The following is a 25503-nucleotide window of genomic DNA, read 5'->3' on the forward strand; positions in this document are numbered from 1 at the left end:
CAACTACCTCTCCTCAGTAGGATCAACATAAGAGGAATTTGTTCTCAGTGAGAGTAAGTCTGCCTCAACAACAAATCTGCCCGGAGTCCAGTTCATCCTCTTCACAACAACACGTTCATGCTACGGACGTATCGGTCGCTGTGTGACGTGATTCGGTTGGATAACCACAGAAATACACGGAATCGTATCCCAGAAATCCTTGCCTCCGTTCTTCCTGTGTTCTTGTTTTGTGACATGTAACTTTACATTCTCATATAGAGTATTAGACAATAACAGTACCACATACATCAGTCTGAACATAGAGTATCAAACCCTTAGACAATAACACAACCCCCTTCCTCAGTCTGAACATAGAGTATCAACCCTTAGACAATAACACAACCCCAGGCCTCAGTCTGAACATAGAGTATCAACCCTTAGACAATAACACAACCCCCGGCCTCAGTCTGAACATAGAGTATCAACCCTTAGACAATAACACAACCCCCGGCCTCAGTGTGAACATAGAGTATCAACCCTTAGACAATTACACAACCCCCGGCCTCAGTCTGAACATAGAGTATCAACCCTTAGACAATAACACAACCCCCGGCCTCAGTCTGAACATAGAGTATCAACCCTTAGACAATAACACAACCCCCGGCCTCAGTCTGAACATAGAGTATCAACCCTTAGACAATAACACAACCCCCGGCCTCAGTGTGAACATAGAGTATCAACCCTTAGACAATAACACAACCCCCGGCCTCAGTGTGAACATAGAGTATCAACCCTTAGACAATAACACAACCCCCGGCCTCAGTCTGAACATAGAGTATCAACCCTTAGACAATAACACAACCCCCTTCCTCAGTCTGAACATAGAGTATCAACCCTTAGACAATAACACAACCCCCGGCCTCAGTCTGAACATAGAGTATCAACCCTTAGACAATAACACAACCCCCGGCCTCAGTGTGAACATAGAGTATCAACCCTTAGACAATAACACAACCCCCGGCCTCAGTCTGCTGCAGTCTGGACTGTGTTGCTCCTCCCCCTAGTCTCATGGTTGTTATGGTGACCTGGTCCAGATGCATTCATAGAGCTGGGCCGCAGCAGCCTGTTGATGATGTCACCACACGTCTTCTTGTACTGGTTACGGAGCAGGGAGTAGACGAAGGGGTCGCAGGCCGCCTTGCTGTAGGCCAGGCACTTGGAGACCGCTCCCCAGCGGTGGTCGATAGGCACGGACGGAAATAACTCCACAATCCTATACAGGATCGGGAAAGAGGGATGAGAGAGAGAGAGGGGGAGCCAGAGAGAGGGGAGGGAGAGGAGGGGAGGAGAGGGAGAGAGGAAGAGAGGGGGGGGGAGAGGGAGAGAGGGGGAGAGGGGGGGGGGGGAGAGAGAGAGAGGGGAGGAGAGGGAGAGAGGGGGGAGAGGGAGAGAGGGGGAGAGCCAGAGAGAGTGTCAGAGAGGGAGAGAGGGGAGGATAGGGAGAGAGTGTAGGAGAGGGAGAGAGTGTAGGAGAGGGGGAGAGGGGAGGGGAGGAGAGAGGGGAGGAGAGAGGAGAGAGGAACGAGAGGGAGAGAGGGGGAGAGCCAGAGAGAGTGTCAGAGAGGGAGAGAGGTGGGGGAGCCAAAGAGAGGGGGGGGGGGGGAGAGAGGGAGGAGAGGGAGAGAGGGGGAGAGGGGAGGGGAGGAGAGAGAGAGAGGGGGAGGAGAGTGAGAGAGGGGGAGAGGGAGAGAGGGGGAGAGCCAGAGAGAGTGTCAGAGAGGGAGAGAGGGGGAGGATAGGGGGAGAGGGGGAGGGGAGGGAGAGAGGGGAGGAGAGAGGAGAGAGGAGGAGAGGGGAGAGAGGAGGAGAGGGAGAGAGTGGAGGAGAGGGAGAGAGGGGAGGAGAGGGAGAGAGGGGAGGAGAGGGAGAGAGGGGAGGAGAGGGAGAGAGGGGGAGAGCCAGAGAGAGGGGGAGAGGGGAGGAGAGGGAGAGAGGGAGGGAGGGGCGGGAGAGGGAGAGAGGGGGAGAGGGGAGGGGAGGAGAGGGAGAGAGGGGGTGAGAGGGAGAGAGGGGGTGAGAGCCAGAGAGAGTGTTGGAGAGGGAGAGAGGGGGAGGATAGGGAGAGAGTGTAGGTGAGGGAGAGAGTGTAGGAGAGGGGGAGAGAGGGAGGAGAGGGAGAGAGGGGAGGGGAGGAGAGAGGGGAGGAGAGGGAGAGAGGGGAGGAGAGGGGAGAGAGGAGGAGATGGAGAGAGGGGAGGAGAGGGAGAGAGGGGGAGGAGAGGGAGAGAGGGAGGAGAGGGATGTCTTAGATATCTCTCTATCTATGGATGTCAAAGTGCAACATTCTAATTGTCATCCCACAACTACAGAAGAGGTCAGAGTTCAAAGCAGACATTTAGTTCTGTTGTTTGTTACATAATATCATATTATTCAGTTCATGATAATGTACTTACAGGGCAGATAAAGATTAATTTTCATTATTAAAATACTTAGGGCTTGGTTAATTCCATAACGCAGAAGATCTGTATTGTAGCACAGTTTAAATGCAAAGGACATCTCTGTATAAGGCCTAAACGTCTGCGCGACGGATTGAATCGAGGTCTTTGAATCGAGCACATAGATATTTATCTTCCATTTGAAGATGCCTGGGTATATTGTGCCTTTCTGTTGTCCCGAAAGTCAACAGCACGGTAAGTTACCAAAACACAGCAGGGATACGTTACTGTAGACCGAATTAACGTGCAATATCAAATGTGGCTGGCTGTCAAGAGTCCACCAAAACACATGGTTGTGTTGATTTATGAGCCTGTCTTCCAACCACCCGGAGAAATCATCTCCTCAACATCCGTCTCCAACACTTCCACTTGTTATTACGGCTGGCTGGTGGTATAGATCCTGTTGATCCTTGTTATTATGGCTGGCTGCCAGGTGGTATAGATCCTGTTGATCCTTGTTATTATGGCTGGCTGGCTGGTGGTATAGATCCTGTTGATCCTTGTTATTATGGCTGGCAGGTGGTATAGATCCTGTTGATCCTTGTTATTATGGCTGGCTGGTGGTATAGATCCTGTTGATCCTTGTTATTATGGCTGGCTGGTGGTATAGATCCTGTTGATCCTTGTTAATATGGCTGCCAGGTGGTATAGATCCTGTTGATCCTTGTTATTATGGCTGGCTGGCTGGTGGTATAGATCCTGTTGGTCCTTGTTATTATGGCTGGCTGGCTGGTGGTATAGATCCTGTTGATCCTTGTTATTATGGCTGGCTGGTGGTATAGATCCTGTTGATCCTTGTTATTATGGCTGGCTGGCTGGTGGTATAGATCCTGTTGATCCTTGTTATTATGGCTGGCAGGTGGTATAGATCCTGTTGGTCCTTGTTATTATGGCTGGCTGGCTGGTGGTATAGATCCTGTTGATCCTTGTTATTATGGCTGGCTGGCTGGTGGTATAGATCCTGTTGATCCTTGTTATTATGGCTGGCTGGCAGGTGGTATAGATCCTGTTGGTCCTTGTTATTATGGCTGGCTGGTGGTATAGATCCTGTTGATCCTTGTTATTATGGCTGGCTGGTGGTATAGATCTTGTTGGTCCTTGTTATTATGGCTGGCTGGTGGTATAGATCCTGTTGATCCTTGTTATTATGGCTGGCTGGCTGGTGGTATAGATCCTGTTGATCCTTGTTATTATGGCTGGCTGCCAGGTGGTATAGATCCTGTTGATCCTTGTTATTATGGCTGGCTGGCTGGTGGTATAGATCCTGTTGATCCTTGTTATTATGGCTGGCTGCCAGGTGGTATAGATCCTGTTGATCCTTGTTATTATGGCTGGCTGGTGGTATAGATCCTGTTGATACTTGTTATTATGGCTGCCAGGTGGTATAGATCCTGTTGATCCTTGTTATTATGGCTGGCTGGCAGGTGGTATAGATCCTGTTGATCCTTGTTATTATGGCTGGCTGGTGGTATAGATCCTGTTGATCCTTGTTATTATGGCTGGCTGCCAGGTGGTATAGATCCTGTTGATCCTTGTTATTATGGCTGGCTGGTGGTATAGATCCTGTTGATCCTTGTTATTATGGCTGGCTGGCAGGTGGTATAGATCCTGTTGATCCTTGTTATTATGGCTGGCTGGTGGTATAGATCCTGTTGATCCTTGTTATTATGGCTGGCTGGCAGGTGGTATAGATCCTGTTGATCCTTGTTATTATGGCTGGCTGGCTGGTGGTATAGATCCTGTTGATCCTTGTTATTATGGCTGGCTGGCTGGTGGTATAGATCCTGTTGATCCTTGTTAATATGGCTGGCTGGCTGGTGGTATAGATCCTGTTGGTCCTTGTTATTATGGCTGGCTGCCAGGTGGTATAGATCCTGTTGATCCTTGTTATTATGGCTGCCAGGTGGTATAGATCCTGTTGGTCCTTGTTATTATGGCTGCCAGGTGGTATAGATCCTGTTGATCCTTGTTATTATGGCTGGCTGGTGGTATAGATCCTGTTGGTCCTTGTTATTATGGCTGGCTGGTGGTATAGATCCTGTTGATCCTTGTTATTACGGCTGGCTGGTGGTATAGATCCTGTTGATCCTTGTTATTATGGCTGGCTGGTGGTATAGATCCTGTTGATCCTTGTTATTATGGCTGGCTGGTGGTATAGATCCTGTTGATCCTTGTTATTATGGCTGGCTGGTGGTATAGATCCTGTTGATCCTTGTTATTATGGCTGGCTGCCAGGTGGTATAGATCCTGTTGATCCTTGTTATTATGGCTGTCAGGTGGTATAGATCCTGTTGATCCTTGTTATTATGGCTGGCTGCAAGGTGGTATAGGTCCTGTTGATCCTTGTTAATATGGCTGGCAGGTGGTATAGATCCTGTTGATCCTTGTTATTATGGCTGGCGGCCAGGTGGTATAGATCCTGTTGGTCCTTGTTATTATGGCTGGCTGCCAGGTGGTATAGATCCTGTTGATCCTTGTTATTATGGCTGGCTGGTGGTATAGATCCTGTTGATCCTTGTTATTATGGCTGGCTGGCAGGTGGTATAGATCCTGTTGATCCTTGTTATTATGGCTGGCTGGCAGGTGGTATAGATCTTGTTGATCCTTGTTATTATGGCTGGCTGGTGGTATAGATCCTGTTGATCCTTGTTATTATGGCTGGCAGGTGGTATAGATCCTGTTGATCCTTGTTATTATGGCTGGCAGGTGGTATAGATCCTGTTGATCCTTGTTAATATGGCTGGCAGGTGGTATAGATCCTGTTGGTCCTTGTTATTATGGCTGGCAGGTGGTATAGATCCTGTTGATCCTTGTTATTATGGCTGGCTGGTGGTATAGATCCTGCTGATCCTTGTTATTATGGCTGGCTGGCAGGTGGTAGTGATCAAGTTGATCCTTGTTAATATGGCTGGCAGGTGGTATATATCCTGTTGATCCTTGTTATTATGGCTGGCAGGTGGTATAGATCCTGTTGATCCTTGTTATTATGGCTGGCAGGTGGTATAGATCCTGTTGATCATTGTTATTATGGCTGGCTGCCAGGTGGTATAGATCCTGTTGATCCTTGTTATTATGGCTGGCTGGTGGTATAGATCCTGTTGATACTTGTTATTATGGCTGCCAGGTGGTATAGATCCTGTTGATCCTTGTTATTATGGCTGGCTGGCAGGTGGTATAGATCATGTTGGTCCTTGTTATTATGGCTGGCTGGCAGGTGGTATAGATCATGTTGATCCTTGTTATTATGGCTGGCTGGTGGTATAGATCCTGTTGATCCTTGTTATTATGGCTGGCTGGTGGTATAGATCCTGTTGGTCCTTGTTATTATGGTTGGCTGGTGGTATAGATCCTGTTGTTCCTTGTTATTATGGCTGGCTGGTGGTATAGATCCTGTTGATCCTTGTTATTATGGCTGGCTGGTGGTATAGATCCTGTTGATCCTTGTTATTATGGCTGGCTGGTGGTATAGATCCTGTTGATCCTTGTTATTATGGCTGGCTGGTGGTATAGATCCTGTTGATCCTTGTTATTATGACTGGCAGGTGGTACAGATCCTGTTGATCCTTGTTATTATGGCTGGCTGGCTGGTGGTATAGATCCTGTTGATCCTTGTTATTATGGCTGGCTGGCTGGTGGTATAGATCCTGTTGATCCTTGTTATTATGGCTGCCAGGTGGTATAGATCCTGTTGATCCTAGTTATTATGGCTGGCTGGTGGTATAGATCCTGTTGATCCTTTTTATTATGGCTGGCTGGTGGTATATATCCTGTTGATCCTTGTTATTATGGCTGTCAGGTGGTATAGATCCTGTTGATCCTTGTTATTATGGCTGTCAGGTGGTATAGATCCTGTTGATCCTTGTTATTATGGCTGCCAGGTGGTATAGATCCTGTTGGTCCTTGTTATTATGGCTGGCAGGTGGTATAGATCCTGTTGGTCCTTGTTATTATGGCTGCCAGGTGGTATAAATCCTGTTGATCCCTGTTAATATGGGCGGCAAGGTGGTATAGATCCTGTTGATCCTTGTTATTATTGCTGGCTGGTGGTATAGATCCTGTTGAACCTTGTTATTATGGCTGGCTGCCAGGTGGTATAGATCCTGTTGATCCTTGTTATTATGGCTGGCTGGTGATATAGATCCTGTTGGTCCTTGTTATTATGGCTGGCTGCCAGGTGGTATAGATCCTGTTGGTCCTTGTTATTATGGCTGGCTGGTGGTATAGATCCTGTTGATCCTTGTTATTATGGCTGCCAGGTGGTATAGATCCTGTTGATCCTTGTTATTATGGCTGGCTGGTGGTATAGATCCTGTTGATCCTTGTTAATATGGCTGGCTGGTGGTATAGATCCTGTTGATCCTTGTTATTATGGCTGGCTGGCTGGTGGTATAGATCCTGGTGATCCTTGTTATTATGGCTGGCTGGCAGGTGGTATAGATCCTGTTGGTCCTTGTTATTATGGCTGCCAGATGGTATAGATCCTGTTGATCCTTGTTATTATGGCTGGCTGCCAGGTGGTATAGATCCTGTTGATCCTTGTTATTATGGCTGGCTGGTGGTATAGATCCTGTTGATCCTTGTTATTATGGCTGGCTGGTGGTATAGATCCTGTTGATCCTTGTTATTATGGCTGGCTGCCAGGTGGTATAGATCCTATTGATCCTTGTTTATATGGCTGGCTGGTGGTATAGATCCTGTTGATCCTTGTTATTATGGCTGGCAGGTGGTATAGATCCTGTTGATCCTTGTTATTATGGCTGGCAGGTGGTACGGATCCTGTTGATCCTTGTTATTATGGCTGGCTGGTGGTATAGATCCTGTTGATCCTTGTTATTATGGCTGGCTGCCAGGTGGTATAGATCCTGTTGATCCTTGTTAATATGGCTGGCTGGTGGTATAGATCCTGTTGGTCCTTGTTATTATGGCTGGCTGGCAGGTGGTATAGATCCTTTTGATCCTTGTTAATATGGCTGGCTGGTGGTATAGATCCTGTTGGTCCTTGTTATTATGGCTGGCTGGCTGGTGGTATAGATCCTGTTGATCCTTGTTATTATGGCTGGCTGTCAGGTGGTATAGATCCTGTTGATCCTTGTTATTATGGCTGGCTGCCAGGTGGTATAGATCCTGTTGATCCTTGTTATTATGGCTGGCTGGTGGTATAGATCCTGTTGATCCTTGTTATTATGGCTGGCAGGTGGTATAGATCCTTTTGATCCTTGTTAATATGGCTGGCTTCCTGCTAGGTGATATTGGTCCTGTTGGTCCTTGTTATTATGGTTAGCTGGATGGTGGTATAGATCCTGTTGATCCTTGTTATTATGGCTGGCTGGTGGTATAGATCCTGTTGATCCTTGTTATTATGGCTGGCTGGCTGGTGGTATAGATCCTGTTGATCTTTGTTATTATCGCTGGCTGGTGGTATAGATCCTGTTGATCATTGTTATTATGGCTGGCTGGTGGTATAGATCCTGTTGGTCCTTGTTATTATGGCTAGCTGGATGGTGGTATAGATCCTGTTGATCCTTGTTATTATGGCTGGCTGGTGGTATAGATCCTGTTGATCATTGTTATTATGGCTGGCTTCCTGCTAGGGAATATTGGTCCTGTTGATCCTTGTTATTATGGCTGGCTGGCTGGTGGTATAGATCCTGTTGATCCTTGTTATTATGGCTGGCTGGTGGTATAGATCCTGTTGATCCTTGTTAATATGGCTGGCTGGTGGTATAGATCCTGTTGATCCTTGTTATTATGGCTGGCTAGCTGGTGGTATAGATCCTGTTGATCCTTGTTATTATGGCTGTCAGGTGGTATAGATCCTGTTGATCCTTGTTATTATGGCTGTCAGGTGGTATAGATCCTGTTGATCATTGTTATTATGGCTGGCAGGTGGTATAGATCCTGTTGATCCTTGTTATTATGGCTGGCTGGTGGTATAGATCCTGTTGATCCTTGTTATTATGGCTGGCTGGTGGTATAGATCCTGTTGATCCTTGTTATTATGGCTGGCTGGTGGTATGGATCCTGTTGATCCTTGTTATTATGGCTGGCTGGCAGGTGGTATAGATCCTGTTGATCCTTGTTATTATGGCTGGCTGTCAGGTGGTATAGATCCTGTTGATCCTTGTTATTATGGCTGGCAGGTGGTACAGATCCTGTTGATTCTTGTTATTATGGCTGGCTGTCAGGTGGTATAGATCCTGTTGATCCTTGTTATTATGGCTGGCTGGCTGGTGGTATAGATCCTGTTGGTCCTTGTTAATATGGCTGGCTGGCAGGTGGTATAGATCCTGTTGATCCTTGTTATTATGGCTGGCTGGCAGGTGGTATAGATCCTGTTGATCCTTGTTATTATGGCTGGCTGGCAGGTGGTATAGATCCTGTTGATCCTTGTTATTACGGCTGGCAGGTGGTATAGATCCTGTTGATCCTTGTTATTATGGCTGGCTGGTGGTATAGATCCTGTTGATCCTTGTTATTATGGCTGGCTGGTGGTATAGATCCTGTTGATCCTTGTTATTATGGCTGGCTGGTGGTATAGATCCTGTTGATCCTTGTTATTATGGCTGGCTGGCAGGTGGTATAGATCCTGTTGATCCTTGTTATTATGGCTGGCTGGTGGTATAGATCCTGTTGATCCTTGTTATTATGGCTGGCAGGTGGTATAGATCCTGTTGGTCCTTGTTATTATGGCTGGCTGGTGGTATAGATCCTGTTGATCCTTGTTATTATGGCTGGCTGGTGGTATAGATCCTGTTGGTCCTTGTTATTATGGCTGGCTGGCTGGTGGTATAGATCCTGTTGATCCTTGTTATTATGGCTGGCTGGTGGTATAGATCCTGTTGATCCTTGTTATTATGGCTGGCAGGTGGTATAGATCCTGTTGATCCTTGTTATTATGGCTGGCTGGTGGTATAGATCCTGTTGATCCTTGTTATTATGGCTGGCTGGCAGGTGGTATAGATCCTGTTGATCCTTGTTATTATGGCTGGCTGGTGGTATAGATCCTGTTGATCCTTGTTATTATGGCTGGCAGGTGGTATAGATCCTGTTGGTCCTTGTTATTATGGCTGGCTGGTGGTATAGATCCTGTTGATCCTTGTTATTATGGCTGGCTGGTGGTATAGATCCTGTTGGTCCTTGTTATTATGGTTAGCTGGATGGTGGTATAGATCCTGTTGATCCTTGTTATTATGGCTGGCTGGTGGTATAGATCCTGTTGATCCTTGTTATTATGGCTGGCTGGCTGGTGGTATAGATCCTGTTGATCTTTGTTATTATCGCTGGCTGGTGGTATAGATCCTGTTGATCATTGTTATTATGGCTGGCTGGTGGTATAGATCCTGTTGGTCCTTGTTATTATGGCTAGCTGGATGGTGGTATAGATCCTGTTGATCCTTGTTATTATGGCTGGCTGGTGGTATAGATCCTGTTGATCATTGTTATTATGGCTGGCTTCCTGCTAGGGAATATTGGTCCTGTTGATCCTTGTTATTATGGCTGGCTGGCTGGTGGTATAGATCCTGTTGATCCTTGTTATTATGGCTGGCTGGTGGTATAGATCCTGTTGATCCTTGTTAATATGGCTGGCTGGTGGTATAGATCCTGTTGATCCTTGTTATTATGGCTGGCTAGCTGGTGGTATAGATCCTGTTGATCCTTGTTATTATGGCTGTCAGGTGGTATAGATCCTGTTGATCCTTGTTATTATGGCTGTCAGGTGGTATAGATCCTGTTGATCATTGTTATTATGGCTGGCAGGTGGTATAGATCCTGTTGATCCTTGTTATTATGGCTGGCTGGTGGTATAGATCCTGTTGATCCTTGTTATTATGGCTGGCTGGTGGTATAGATCCTGTTGATCCTTGTTATTATGGCTGGCTGGTGGTATGGATCCTGTTGATCCTTGTTATTATGGCTGGCTGGCAGGTGGTATAGATCCTGTTGATCCTTGTTATTATGGCTGGCTGTCAGGTGGTATAGATCCTGTTGATCCTTGTTATTATGGCTGGCAGGTGGTACAGATCCTGTTGATTCTTGTTATTATGGCTGGCTGTCAGGTGGTATAGATCCTGTTGATCCTTGTTATTATGGCTGGCTGGCTGGTGGTATAGATCCTGTTGGTCCTTGTTAATATGGCTGGCTGGCAGGTGGTATAGATCCTGTTGATCCTTGTTATTATGGCTGGCTGGCAGGTGGTATAGATCCTGTTGATCCTTGTTATTATGGCTGGCTGGCAGGTGGTATAGATCCTTTTGATCCTTGTTAATATGGCTGGCTGGTGGTATAGATCCTGTTGGTCCTTGTTATTATGGCTGGCTGGCTGGTGGTATAGATCCTGTTGATCCTTGTTATTATGGCTGGCTGTCAGGTGGTGTAGATCCTGTTGATCCTTGTTATTATGGCTGGCTGGTGGTATAGATCCTGTTGATCCTTGTTATTATGGCTGGCAGGTGGTATAGATCCTTTTGATCCTTGTTAATATGGCTGGCTTCCTGCTAGGTGATATTGGTCCTGTTGGTCCTTGTTATTATGGTTAGCTGGATGGTGGTATAGATCCTGTTGATCCTTGTTATTATGGCTGGCTGGTGGTATAGATCCTGTTGATCCTTGTTATTATGGCTGGCTGGCTGGTGGTATAGATCCTGTTGATCTTTGTTATTATCGCTGGCTGGTGGTATAGATCCTGTTGATCATTGTTATTATGGCTGGCTGGTGGTATAGATCCTGTTGGTCCTTGTTATTATGGCTAGCTGGATGGTGGTATAGATCCTGTTGATCCTTGTTATTATGGCTGGCTGGTGGTATAGATCCTGTTGATCATTGTTATTATGGCTGGCTTCCTGCTAGGGAATATTGGTCCTGTTGATCCTTGTTATTATGGCTGGCTGGCTGGTGGTATAGATCCTGTTGATCCTTGTTATTATGGCTGGCTGGTGGTATAGATCCTGTTGATCCTTGTTAATATGGCTGGCTGGTGGTATAGATCCTGTTGATCCTTGTTATTATGGCTGGCTAGCTGGTGGTATAGATCCTGTTGATCCTTGTTATTATGGCTGTCAGGTGGTATAGATCCTGTTGATCCTTGTTATTATGGCTGTCAGGTGGTATAGATCCTGTTGATCATTGTTATTATGGCTGGCAGGTGGTATAGATCCTGTTGATCCTTGTTATTATGGCTGGCTGGTGGTATAGATCCTGTTGATCCTTGTTATTATGGCTGGCTGGTGGTATAGATCCTGTTGATCCTTGTTATTATGGCTGGCTGGTGGTATGGATCCTGTTGATCCTTGTTATTATGGCTGGCTGGCAGGTGGTATAGATCCTGTTGATCCTTGTTATTATGGCTGGCTGTCAGGTGGTATAGATCCTGTTGATCCTTGTTATTATGGCTGGCAGGTGGTACAGATCCTGTTGATTCTTGTTATTATGGCTGGCTGTCAGGTGGTATAGATCCTGTTGATCCTTGTTATTATGGCTGGCTGGCTGGTGGTATAGATCCTGTTGGTCCTTGTTAATATGGCTGGCTGGCAGGTGGTATAGATCCTGTTGATCCTTGTTATTATGGCTGGCTGGCAGGTGGTATAGATCCTGTTGATCCTTGTTATTATGGCTGGCTGGCAGGTGGTATAGATCCTGTTGATCCTTGTTATTACGGCTGGCAGGTGGTATAGATCCTGTTGATCCTTGTTATTATGGCTGGCTGGTGGTATAGATCCTGTTGATCCTTGTTATTATGGCTGGCTGGTGGTATAGATCCTGTTGATCCTTGTTATTATGGCTGGCTGGTGGTATAGATCCTGTTGATCCTTGTTATTATGGCTGGCTGGCAGGTGGTATAGATCCTGTTGATCCTTGTTATTATGGCTGGCTGGTGGTATAGATCCTGTTGATCCTTGTTATTATGGCTGGCAGGTGGTATAGATCCTGTTGGTCCTTGTTATTATGGCTGGCTGGTGGTATAGATCCTGTTGATCCTTGTTATTATGGCTGGCTGGTGGTATAGATCCTGTTGGTCCTTGTTATTATGGCTGGCTGGCTGGTGGTATAGATCCTGTTGATCCTTGTTATTATGGCTGGCTGGTGGTATAGATCCTGTTGATCCTTGTTATTATGGCTGGCAGGTGGTATAGATCCTGTTGATCCTTGTTATTATGGCTGGCTGGTGGTATAGATCCTGTTGATCCTTGTTATTATGGCTGGCTGGCAGGTGGTATAGATCCTGTTGATCCTTGTTATTATGGCTGGCTGGTGGTATAGATCCTGTTGATCCTTGTTATTATGGCTGGCAGGTGGTATAGATCCTGTTGGTCCTTGTTATTATGGCTGGCTGGTGGTATAGATCCTGTTGATCCTTGTTATTATGGCTGGCTGGTGGTATAGATCCTGTTGGTCCTTGTTATTATGGTTAGCTGGATGGTGGTATAGATCCTGTTGATCCTTGTTATTATGGCTGGCTGGTGGTATAGCTCCTGTTGATCCTTGTTATTATGGCTGGCTGGCTGGTGGTATAGATCCTGTTGATCTTTGTTATTATCGCTGGCTGGTGGTATAGATCCTGTTGATCATTGTTATTATGGCTGGCTGGTGGTATAGATCCTGTTGGTCCTTGTTATTATGGCTAGCTGGATGGTGGTATAGATCCTGTTGATCCTTGTTATTATGGCTGGCTGGTGGTATAGATCCTGTTGATCATTGTTATTATGGCTGGCTTCCTGCTAGGGAATATTGGTCCTGTTGATCCTTGTTATTATGGCTGGCTGGCTGGTGGTATAGATCCTGTTGATCCTTGTTATTATGGCTGGCTGGTGGTATAGATCCTGTTGATCCTTGTTAATATGGCTGGCTGGTGGTATAGATCCTGTTGATCCTTGTTATTATGGCTGGCTAGCTGGTGGTATAGATCCTGTTGATCCTTGTTATTATGGCTGTCAGGTGGTATAGATCCTGTTGATCCTTGTTATTATGGCTGTCAGGTGGTATAGATCCTGTTGATCATTGTTATTATGGCTGGCAGGTGGTATAGATCCTGTTGATCCTTGTTATTATGGCTGGCTGGTGGTATAGATCCTGTTGATCCTTGTTATTATGGCTGGCTGGTGGTATTGATCCTGTTGATCCTTGTTATTATGGCTGGCTGGTGGTATGGATCCTGTTGATCCTTGTTATTATGGCTGGCTGGCAGGTGGTATAGATCCTGTTGATCCTTGTTATTATGGCTGGCTGTCAGGTGGTATAGATCCTGTTGATCCTTGTTATTATGGCTGGCAGGTGGTACAGATCCTGTTGATTCTTGTTATTATGGCTGGCTGTCAGGTGGTATAGATCCTGTTGATCCTTGTTATTATGGCTGGCTGGCTGGTGGTATAGATCCTGTTGGTCCTTGTTAATATGGCTGGCTGGCAGGTGGTATAGATCCTGTTGATCCTTGTTATTATGGCTGGCTGGCAGGTGGTATAGATCCTGTTGATCCTTGTTATTATGGCTGGCTGGCAGGTGGTATAGATCCTGTTGATCCTTGTTATTACGGCTGGCAGGTGGTATAGATCCTGTTGATCCTTGTTATTATGGCTGGCTGGTGGTATAGATCCTGTTGATCCTTGTTATTATGGCTGGCTGGTGGTATAGATCCTGTTGATCCTTGTTATTATGGCTGGCTGGTGGTATAGATCCTGTTGATCCTTGTTATTATGGCTGGCTGGCAGGTGGTATATATCCTGTTGATCCTTGTTATTATGGCTGGCTGGTGGTATAGATCCTGTTGATCCTTGTTATTATGGCTGGCAGGTGGTATAGATCCTGTTGGTCCTTGTTATTATGGCTGGCTGGTGGTATAGATCCTGTTGATCCTTGTTATTATGGCTGGCTGGTGGTATAGATCCTGTTGGTCCTTGTTATTATGGCTGGCTGGCTGGTGGTATAGATCCTGTTGATCCTTGTTATTATGGCTGGCTGGTGGTATAGATCCTGTTGATCCTTGTTATTATGGCTGGCAGGTGGTATAGATCCTGTTGATCCTTGTTATTATGGCTGGCAGGTGGTATAGATCCTTTTGATCCTTGTTAATATGGCTGGCTGGTGGTATAGATCCTGTTGGTCCTTGTTATTATGGCTGGCTGGTGGTATAGATCCTGTTGATCCTTGTTATTATGGCTGGCTGGTGGTATAGATCCTGTTGGTCCTTGTTATTATGGCTGCCAGGTGGTATAGATCCTGTTGGTCCTTGTTATTATGGCTGGCTGGTGGTATAGATCCTGTTGATCCTTGTTATTATGGCTGGCTGGTGGTATAGATCCTGTTGATCCTAGTTATTATGGCTGGCGGCCAGGTGGTATAGATCCTGTTGATCCTTGTTATTATGGCTGGCTGGTGGTATAGATCCTGTTGATCCTTGTTATTATGGCTGGCTGGTGGTATAGATCCTGTTGATCCTTGTTATTATGGCTGGCTGGTGGTATAGATCCTGTTGATCCTTGTTATTATGGCTGTCAGGTGGTATAGATCCTGTTGATCCTTGTTATTATGGCTGGCTGGTGGTATAGATCCTGTTGGTCCTTGTTATTATGGCTGGCTGGTGGTATAGATCCTGTTGATCCTTGTTATAATGGCTGGCTGGTGGTATAGATCCTGTTGGTCCTTGTTATTATGGCTGGCTGGTGGTATAGATCCTGTTGATCCTTGTTATTATGGCTGGCTGGTGGTATAGATCCTGTTGATCCTTGTTATTATGGCTGGCTGGTGGTATAGATCCTGTTGATCCTTGTTATTATGACTGGCTTCCTGCTAGGTGGTATAGGTCCTGTTGATCCTTGTTATTATGGCTGGCTTCCTGCTAGGTGATATTGGTCCTGTTGATCCTTGTTATTATGGCTGGCTGCCAGGTGGTATAGATCCTGTTGATCCTTGTTATTATGGCTGGCTGGTGGTATAGATCCTGTTGATCCTTGTTATTATGACTGGCTTCCTGCTAGGTGATATTGGTCCTGTTGATCCTTGTTATTATGGCTGGCTTCCTGCTAAGTGATATGCGGTGAAGTGCTAGGGACATGCCATCTAATGTACTCAGGGACATCTTATGTACTCTTGTAAAGATATCAGGGACATCTCATTTAATGTTGCTTGTAAAGATATCTCTCTCTCTCTTCCCCTCCCCCTTTCTACCTACCTGGTGATGACGTAGGGAGCAAAGCAGACCATGAACGTGCCGATGAAGGTACTGATTTTCCTGGTTGCCCTCTGTCTCCTCCTCTTCTGCTCCTCCAGACAACGCTCTCGAACACTGATCAGGGAAATATGTGGTTACACTTTATTTGACACACGTGACATGACATGACATGAACATGATTATGTAGTTAGACCTAAAATCAGGTTTCATGAGTTGTCATGAGGTGCCATGAGGTGCCATGAGGTGCCATGAGGTGTCATGGGGTGTCATGAGGTGCCATGGGGTGTCATGAGGTGTCATGAGGTGTCATGAGGTTTCGTGAGGTTTCATTAGGTGCCATGAGGTGCCATGAGGTGCCATGAGGTGTCATTAGGTGTCATTATGTTTCATTAGGTGCCAATGGATGTCATGAGGTGCCATGAGGTGTCATTAGGTGTCATGAGGTGTCATGAGGTGCGATGAGGTGTCATGAGATGCCATGAGGTGCCATGAGGTGTCATTAGGTGCCATGAGGTGCCATGAGGTGTCATGAGGTGCCATGAGGTGCCATGAGCTGTCATGAGGTGCCATGAGGTGCCATGAGGTGTCATGAGGTGCCATGAGGTGTCATGAGGTGCCATGAGGTGTCATGAGGTGCCATGAGGTGTCATGAGGTGCGATGAGGTGCCATGAGGTGTCATCAGGTGCCATGAGGTGCGATGAGGTGTCATGAGGTGTCATGAGGTGCCATGAGGTGCCATGAGGTGTCATGAGGTGCCATGTGGTGTCATGAGGTGCGATGAGGTGTCATGAGGTGTCATGAGGTGCCATGAGGTGTGATGAGGTGCCATGAGGTGCCATGAGGTGCCATGAGGTGTCATGAGGTGCCATGAGGTGTCATGAGGTGCGATGAGGTGCCATGAGGTGTCATGAGGTGCCATGAGGTGCGATGAGGTGTCATGAGGTGCCATGAGGTGCCATGAGGTGCCATGAGGTGTCATGAGGTGCCATGAGGTGCGATGAGTTGTCATGAGGTGCCATGAGGTGCCATGAGGTGCCATGAGGTGCCATGAGGTGTCATGAGGTGCCATGAGGTGTCATGAGGTGCCATGAGGTGTCATGAGGTGCCATGAGGTGCCATGAGGTGCCATGAGGTGCCATGAGGTGTCATGAGGTGTCATGAGGTGCCATGAGGTGTCATGAGGTGCCATGAGGTGCCATGAGCTGTCATGAGGTGCCATGAGGTGCGATGAGGTGTCATGAGGTGTCATGAGGTGTCATGAGGTGTCATGAGGTGCGATGAGGTGTCATGAGATGCCATGAGGTGCCATGAGGTGTCATGAGGTGCCATGAGGTGTCATGAGGTGCCATGAGGTGTCATGAGGTGCCATGAGGTGTCATGAGGTGCGATGAGGTGCCATGAGGTGTCATCAGGTGCCATGAGGTGCGATGAGGTGTCATGAGGTGTCATGAGGTGCCATGAGGTGCCATGAGGTGTCATGAGGTGCCATGTGGTGTCATGAGGTGCGATGAGGTGTCATGAGGTGTCATGAGGTGCCATGAGGTGTGATGAGGTGCCATGAGGTGCCATGAGGTGCCATGAGGTGTCATGAGGTGCCATGAGGTGTCATGAGGTGCGATGAGGTGCCATGAGGTGTCATGAGGTGCCATGAGGTGCCATGAGGTGTCATGAGGTGCCATGAGGTGCCATGAGGTGCCATGAGGTGTCATGAGGTGCCATGAGGTGCGATGAGTTGTCATGAGGTGCCATGAGGTGCCATGAGGTGCCATGAGGTGCCATGAGGTGTCATGAGGTGCCATGAGGTGTCATGAGGTGCCATGAGGTGTCATGAGGTGCCATGAGGTGCCATGAGGTGCCATGAGGTGCCATGAGGTGTCATGAGGTGTCATGAGGTGCCATGAGGTGTCATGAGGTGCGATGAGGTGCCATGAGCTGTCATGAGGTGCCATGAGGTGCGATGAGGTGTCATGAGGTGTCATGAGGTGCCATGAGGTGCCATGAGGTGTCATGAGGTGCCATGAGGTGTCATGAGGTGCGATGAGGTGCCATGAGGTGTCATGAGGTGCCATGAGGTGCGATGAGGTGTCATGAGGTGCCATGAGGTGCCATGAGGTGCCATGAGGTGTCATGAGGTGCCATGAGGTGCGATGAGGTGTCATGAGGTGCCATGAGGTGTCATGAGGTGCCATGAGGTGTCATGAGGTGCCATGAGGTGCCATGAGGTGCCATGAGGTGCCATGAGGTGCCATGAGGTGTCATGAGGTGTCATGAGGTGCCATGAGGTGCCATGAGGTGCCATGAGGTGCCATGAGGTGTAATGAGGTGCCATGAGGTGTCATGAGGTGCCATGAGGTGTCATGAGGTGCCATGAGGTGTCATGAGGTGCCATGAGGTGTCATGAGGTGTCATGAGGTGCCATGAGGTGCCATGAGGTGTCATGAGGTGCCATGAGGTGTCATGAGGTGTCATGAGGTGCCATGAGGTGTCATGAGGTGCCATGAGGTGCCATGAGGTGTCATTAGGTGCCATGAGGTGCCATGAGGTGTCATGAGGTGCCATGAGGTGCCATGAGGTGTCATGAGGTGCCACGAGGTGCCATGAGGTGCGATGAGGTGCCATGAGGTGCCATGAGGTGTCATGAGGTGTCATGAGGTGCCATAAGGTGCCATGAGGTGCCATGAGGTGCCATAAGGTGTCATTATGTGTCATTACATGTGTGCTTCGGTGTGCTGTAATGACACGAGGTGTCATTAGGTGTGCTTAGCTGTGCTGAATTGCCAAGAGGTGCCATTAGGTGTCTGTTTATCTGTCAGCCATAGAGATTGAGGACGACAGTGTGCATGTGTGTATGTGTGCATGTGTGTGCATATGCATGTGCACATGGCAGTCGTAAACAGCAATACAGCAATACGTTTGGTGTGTGTGTGGTCTGGTGTGTGATGATGATGGTTATAGAATTTAACCCATATCAGACTGTTTTATCCTGAAAAACAGACTGAGAGTCTGTCTATAACGCCACAGTAAATGACCATGTCATAGGAGACCCCTCCCACTCAGTAAAACACTGGCTTTATCCTATTCTAACCAGGAAACAGACAGTCTGTCTATAACGCCACAGTAAATGACCATGTCATAGGAGACCCCTCCCACTCAGTAAAACACTGGCTTTATCCTATTCTAACCAGGAAACAGACAGAGTCTGTCTATCACGCCACAGTAAATGACCATGTAATAGGAGACCCCTCCCACTCAGTAAAACACTGGCTTTATCCTATTCTAACCAGGAAACAGACTGAGAGTCTGTCTATAACGCCACAGTAAATGACCATGTCATAGGAGACCCCTCCCACTCAGTAAAACACTGGCTTTATCCTATTCTAACCAGGAAACAGACTGAGAGTCTGTCTATCACGCCACAGTAAATGACCATGTAATAGGAGACCCCTCCCACTCAGTAAAACACTGGCTTTATCCTATTCTAACCAGGAAACAGACTGAGAGTCTGTCTATAACGCCACAGTAAATGACCATGTCATAGGAGACCCCTCCCACTCAGTAAAACACTGGCTTTATCCTATTCTAACCAGGAAACAGACTGAGAGTCTGTCTATAACGCCACAGTAAATGACCATGTCATAGGAGACCCCTCCCACTCAGTAAAACACTGGCTTTATCCTATTCTAACCAGGAAACAGACAGTCTGTCTATAACGCCACAGTAAATGACCATGTCATAGGAGACCCCTCCCACTCAGTAAAACACTGGCTTTATCCTATTCTAACCAGGAAACAGACAGTCTGTCTATAACGCCACAGTAAATGACCATCTCATAGGAGACCCCTCCCACTCAGTAAAACACTGGCTTTATCCTATTCTAACCAGGAAACAGAGAGTCTGTCTATAACGCCACAGTAAATGACCATGTCATAGGAGACCCCTCCCACTCAGTAAAACACTGGCTTTATCCTATTCTAACCAGGGAACAGACTGAGAGTCTGTCTATAACGCCACAGTAAATGACCATGTCATAGGAGACCCCTCCCACTCAGTAAAACACTGGCTTTATCCTATTCTAACCAGGAAACAGACTGAGAGTCTGTCTATAGTGCCACAGTAAATGACCATGTCATAGGAGACCCCTCCCACTCAGTAAAACACTGGCTTTATCCTATTCTAACCAGGAAACAGACTGAGAGTCTGTCTATAACGCCACAGTAAATGACCATGTCATAGGAGACCCCTCCCACTCAGTAAAACACTGGCTTTATCCTATTCTAACCAGGAAACAGACAGTCTGTCTATAACGCCACAGTAAATGACCATGTCATAGGAGACCCCTCCCACTCAGTAAAACACTGGCTTTATCCTATTCTAACCAGGAAACAGACAACGAGTCTGTCTATAATGCCACAGTAAATGACCATGTAATAGGAGACCCCTCCCACTCAGTAAAACACTGGCTTTATCCTATTCTAACCAGGAAACAGACAGTCTGTCTATAACGCCACAGTAAATGACCATGTCATAGGAGACCCCTCCCACTCAGTAAAACACTGGCTTTATCCTATTCTAACCAGGAAACAGACTGAGAGTCTGTCTATAACGCCACAGTAAATGACCATGTAATAGGAGACCCCTCCCACTCAGTAAAACACTGGCTTTATCCTATTCTAACCAGGAAACAGACTGAGAGTCTGTCTATAATGCCACAGTAAATGACCATGTCATAGGAGACCCCTCCCACTCAGTAAAACACTGGCTTCATCCTATTCTAACCAGGAAACAGACTGAGAGTCTGTCTATAACGCCACAGTAAATGACCATGTAATAGGAGACCCCTCCCACTCAGTAAAACACTGGCTTTATCCTATTCTAACCAGGAAACAGACTGAGAGTCTGTCTATAACGCCACAGTAAATGACCATGTCATAGGAGACCCCTCCCACTCAGTAAAACACTGGCTTTATCCTATTCTAACCAGGAAACAGCCTGCATCCCAAATGGCACCTCCATTCCCTATTTAGTGCACTACATTCAACCAGGGCTCTGATCTAAAGTGGTGCACTACAGAGGGAACAAGGTGCCATGCATCCAGAGCTGAAACGATCTGGAGTTACTACATGTAGAACAGATATAACCATTAACTATCTGGGGTTGCTACATGTAGATATAACCATTAACTATCTGGAGTTACTACATGTAGAACAGAAATGACCATTAACTATCTGGGGTTACTACATGTAGAACAGATATAACCATTAACTATCTGGGGTTACTACATGTAGAACAGATATAACCATTAACTATCTGGGGTTACTACATGTAGAACAGATATAACCATTAACTATCTGGGGTTACTACATGTAGAACAGATATAACCATTAACTATCTGGGGTTACTACATGTAGAACAGATATAACCATTAACTATCTGGGGTTACTACATGTAGAACAGATATAACCATTAACTATCTGGAGTTACTACATGTAGAACAGATATAACCATTAACTATCTGGGGTTACTACATGTAGAACATCTATAAACATTAACTATCTGGAGTTACTACATGTAGAACAGATATAACCATTAACTATCTGGAGTTACTACATGTAGAACAGATATAACCATTAACTATCTGGGGTTACTCCATAGAACACAACACAATAGAACACAACAGTAGAGAACACAACAGTAGAGAACACAACAGAATAGAACAACACACATTAGAACACAACAGAATAGAACACAACACAATATAACACAACACAGTATAATAGAACACAACACCATATAACACAATAGAATATAACTCCATAGAACACAACACAATAGAACACAACAGTAGAGAACACAACAGTAGTGAACACAACAGTAGAGTACATAACACAATATAACACAACACAATAGAACACAACAGAATAGAACACAACAATAGAGAACACAACAGAATATAACACAACAGAATAGAACACAACAGTAGAGAACACAACAGTAGAGAACACAACACAATAGAACACAACACAATAGAACACAACAGAATAGAACACAACAGTAGAGAACACAACAGAATAGAACACAACAGAATAGAACACAACAGTAGAGAACACAACAGTAGAGAACACAACAGATTAGAACACAACACAATAGAACACAACAGAATAGAACACAACATTAGAGAACACAACAGAATAGAACACAACACAATAGAACACAACACAATAGAACACAACACAATAGAACACAACAGATCATAATAGAATAAAGAAATGTCCCATGATGCATTGTTCTGATTTCAACATGAATTCAAAACAATAGTGAGTTGGAGTAAGGTGAGTTGGAGTAAGGTCAGTTGGAGTAAGGTGAGTTGGAGTAAGGTGAGTTGGAGTAAGGTGAGTTGGGGTAAGGTGAGTTGGAGTAAGGTGATTTGGAGTAAGGTGAGTTGGAGTAAGGTGAGTTGGAGTAAGGTCAGTTGGAGTAAGGTCAGTTGGAGTAAGGTGAGTTGGAGTAAGGTGAGTTGGAGTAAGGTGAGTTGGAGTAAGGTCAGTTGGAGTAAGGTAAGTTGGAGTAAGGTGAGTTGGAGTAAGGTCAGTTGGAGTAAGGTGAGTTGGAGTAAGGTGAGTTGGAGTAAGGTGAGTTGGAGTAAGGTGAGTTGGAGTAAGGTGAGTTGGAGTAAGGTGAGTTGGAGTAAGGTGAGTTGGAGTAAGGTGAGTTGGAGTAAGGTGAGTTGGAGTAAGGTGAGTTGGAGTAAGGTGAGTTGGAGTAAGGTGAGTTGGAGTAAGGTGAGTTGGAGTAAGGTCAGTTGGAGTAAGGTGAGTTGGAGTAAGAGTTGGAAAGGAGTTGAGTAAGGTAAGGTGAGTTGGAGTAAGGTGAGTTGGAGTAAGGCGAGTTGGAGTAAGGTGAGTTGGAGTAAGGTGAGTTGGAGTAAGGTGAGTTGGAGTAGGTGAGGTAAGGTGAGTTGGAGTAAGGTGAGTTGGAAAGGTGAGTTGGAGTAAGGTGAGTTGGAAGGTGAGTTGGAGTAAGGTGAGTTGGAGTAAGGTGAGTTGGAGTAAGGTGAGTTGGAGTAAGGTGAGTTGGAGTAAGGTGAGTTGGAGTAAGGTGAGTTGGAGTAAGGTGAGTTGGAGTAAGGTGAGTTGGAGTAAGGTCAGTTGGAGTAAGGTGAGTTGGAGTAAGGGAGTTAAGGTGAGTTGGAGTAAAGTTGGGAAAGGTGAGTTGGAGTAAGGTGAGTTGGGGTAAGGTGAGTTGGAGTAAGGTGAGTTGGAGTAAGGTGAGTTGGAGTAAGGTGAGTTGGAGTAAGGTGAGTTGGAAAGGTGAGTTGGAGTAAGGTGAGTTGGAGTAAGGTGAGTTGGAGTAAGGTGAGTTGGAGTAAGGTGAGTTGGAGTAAGGTGAGTTGGAAAGGTGAGTTGGAGTAAGGTCAGTTGGAGTAAGGTGAGTTGGAGTAAGGTGAGTTGGAGTAAAGTGAGTTGGAGTAAGGTGAGTTGGAGTAAGGAGAGTTGGGGTAAGGTGAGTTGGAGTAAGGTGAGTTGGAGTAAGGTGAGTTGGAAAGGTGAGTTGGAGTAAGGTGAGTTGGAGTAAGGTGAGTTGGAGTAAGGTGAGTTGGAAAGGTGAGTTGGAGTAAGGTCAGTTGGAGTAAGGTGAGTTGGAGTAAGGTGAGTTGGAGAAAGGTCAGTTGGAGTAAGGTCAGTTGGAGTAAGGTGAGTTGGAGTAAGGTGAGTTGGAGTAAGGTGAGTTGGAAAGGTGAGTTGGAGTAAGGTGAGTTGGAGTAAGGTGAGTTGGAGTAAGGTGAGTTGGAGTAAGGTGAGTTGGAAAGGTGAGTTGGAGTAAGGTCAGTTGGAGTAAGGTGAGTTGGAGTAAGGTGAGTTGGAGAAAGGTCAGTTGGAGTAAGGTCAGTTGGAGTAAGGTGATTTGGAGTAAGGTGAGTTGGAGTAAGGTGAGTTGGAAAGGTGAGTTGGAGTAAGGTGAGTTGGAGTAAGGTGAGTTGGAGTAAGGTGAGTTGGAAAGGTGAGTTGGAGTAAGGTCAGTTGGAGTAAGGTGAGTTGGAGTAAGGTGAGTTGGAGAAAGGTCAGTTGGAGTAAGGTCAGTTGGAGTAAGGTGATTTGGAGTAAGGTGAGTTGGAGTAAGGTGAGTTGGAGTAAGGTGAGTTGGAAAGGTGAGTTGGAGTAAGGTCAGTTGGAAAGGTGAGTTGGAAAGGTGAGTTGGAGTAAGGAAGACAGAGAGAAATGCAACTCAAAGACCTCCTCTTACCTTGGGTGAATATCCACAAGCAGCACTAACGTTTGCATTGTGATAACGTCTATCCGTTTACAGTGGAACCTTGCCACCTTCAGCACTTTCAGGTAAGTGACGCACAGGACTAGAAAGGACAGGAGAAAGGTGAGGGAGTGAAACGCCACAGTAAAGACAACAAACGGAGTCTGACTGTTGTCCGTCACGTCGGAGAGCGTGCACGACGCGTAAAGCGGACGGTATCCCAACCACGAGAGGCAAGCAGCCGCCGTCGAAAAAGACATAGAATGTATCCACGTGTATCCGAGCACGAGAGCGGCATCTCTATGTCGTATCCTAGAGTGGTACCTCAACGGGAACACGACAGCGATCCACCTGTCGATGCTCAGAGCGGCCACGCTCAACATCGAATTAGTCGTTAAAAACGTCTCCGAGAAGCCGACGAACTGACAGAGCGCATCACTTCCGGGTTGACCCTTGCTGACGAGACCCGCCAGAGTTAGAGGCATGTTGGCAACGGTCAGCAACAAGTTACAAAAAGTGAGGTTGAGGGTGAACACACAGGGCACTCGCTTCCTGATCTGTGGGTTGTACAGAAAGCAGATCAGCACCACGGCGTTGGACAGCAACGACACTGCGATAATGACTAGCATCAAGACGGAGAGAAGCACCTCCACGGCGGCCATGGTGTGTGTCCCAGTCACTTATTATGAATCTGCTTTTTGGTCATGATTATGTCCACATCCAGCCACCGTATGTGGCTATGGAATAAAGGCATGGTGTTAGCTGGAAGACTCACCCCATAACCACATCCAGACATTCCCGGTTATATCCCTCTCCTGTGGAGCGCAGCCGTGTCTCTCCTCTGCCTCCTTGTCCTCAGACTTCTACTGCAGGAAGCAGCAAGAGGGGATGGTGAAGTCCATCAAGTTAGGAGGATTCCGAACGTAACGAGAGAGGCCGAGAGAGAGGCAAGTAAACTCCCCCGTTTACGACGAAGTGCAAAGAAACGCCAGCTGTCAGGCACTGTGCCAATATGCCCGTGTCTCTGCAGTGGTGTTATCTTCTGTGACGCTGCTCTCTGAAGACAGCTCCTCTCTCTCTCTCTCTCTCTCTCTCTCTCCCTCTCTCCCTCTCTCTCTCTCTCTCCCCCTCTCTCTCTCTCTCTCTCTCTCTCTCTCTCTCTCTCTCTCTGTATCTCTCTCTCTCTCTCTCTCCTTCTCTCTCCCCCTCTCTCTCTCTCTCTCTCTCTCTCTCCCCCTTCTCTCTCTCTCGCTCTCTCTCTCTCTCTCTATTCAGAATAGACTGAGTGGGAGGTAGATCTCTCTCTCTCTTCAGAATAGACTGAGTGGGAGGTAGATCTCCTCTCTCTCTCTTCAGAATAGACTGAGTGGGAGGTAGATCTCCTCTCTCTCTCTCTCTCTTCAGAATAGACTGAGTGGGAGGTAGATCTCCCTCTCTCTCTTCAGAATAGACTGAGTGGGAGGTAGATCTCTCTCTCTCTCTCTTCAGAATAGACTGAGTGGGAGGTAGATCTCTCTCTCTCTATTCAGAATAGACTGAGTGGGAGGTAGATCTCTCTCTCTCTATTCAGAATAGACTGAGTGGGAGGTAGATCTCTCTCTCTCTATTCAGAATAGACT

The 25503-nt window shown here is 46.6% G+C and overlaps 1 protein-coding gene across 1 annotated transcript; it reads right to left on the reverse strand.

Moving 5' to 3' along the window:
- Nucleotides 1-1002: 1002 nt before the first annotated feature.
- Nucleotides 1003-24546, reverse strand: LOC135511552 (G-protein coupled receptor 26-like). Its single transcript, XM_064933036.1, has 3 exons — nt 23879-24546; nt 15637-15750; nt 1003-1252 (listed from the first exon to the last, which is right to left on the reverse strand). Exons 1-3 carry the CDS (start codon nt 24544-24546, stop codon nt 1003-1005), a joined length of 1032 nt encoding a protein of 343 aa, XP_064789108.1.
- Nucleotides 24547-25503: the final 957 nt, after the last annotated feature.

The sequence above is a fragment of the Oncorhynchus masou genome, chromosome 24 (genome assembly GCF_036934945.1).
Source record: "Oncorhynchus masou masou isolate Uvic2021 chromosome 24, UVic_Omas_1.1, whole genome shotgun sequence".
Classification (NCBI taxonomy): Eukaryota; Metazoa; Chordata; class Actinopteri; order Salmoniformes; family Salmonidae; genus Oncorhynchus; species Oncorhynchus masou.

Bases quoted from the DNA above. Each gene is read 5' to 3' on its own strand.
- LOC135511552 (XM_064933036.1), bottom strand. From the start codon at position 24,546: ATGGCCGCCGTGGAGGTGCTTCTCTCCGTCTTGATGCTAGTCATTATC. The intron at 15,751-23,878 runs GTAAGAGGAGGT...TTCCCTGATCAG, and splicing joins CTTGTGGATATTCACCCAAG to TGTTCGAGAGCGTTGTCTGG. The intron at 1,253-15,636 runs GTAGGTAGAAAG...GATCCTGTATAG, and splicing joins GCTCCCTACGTCATCACCAG to GATTGTGGAGTTATTTCCGT.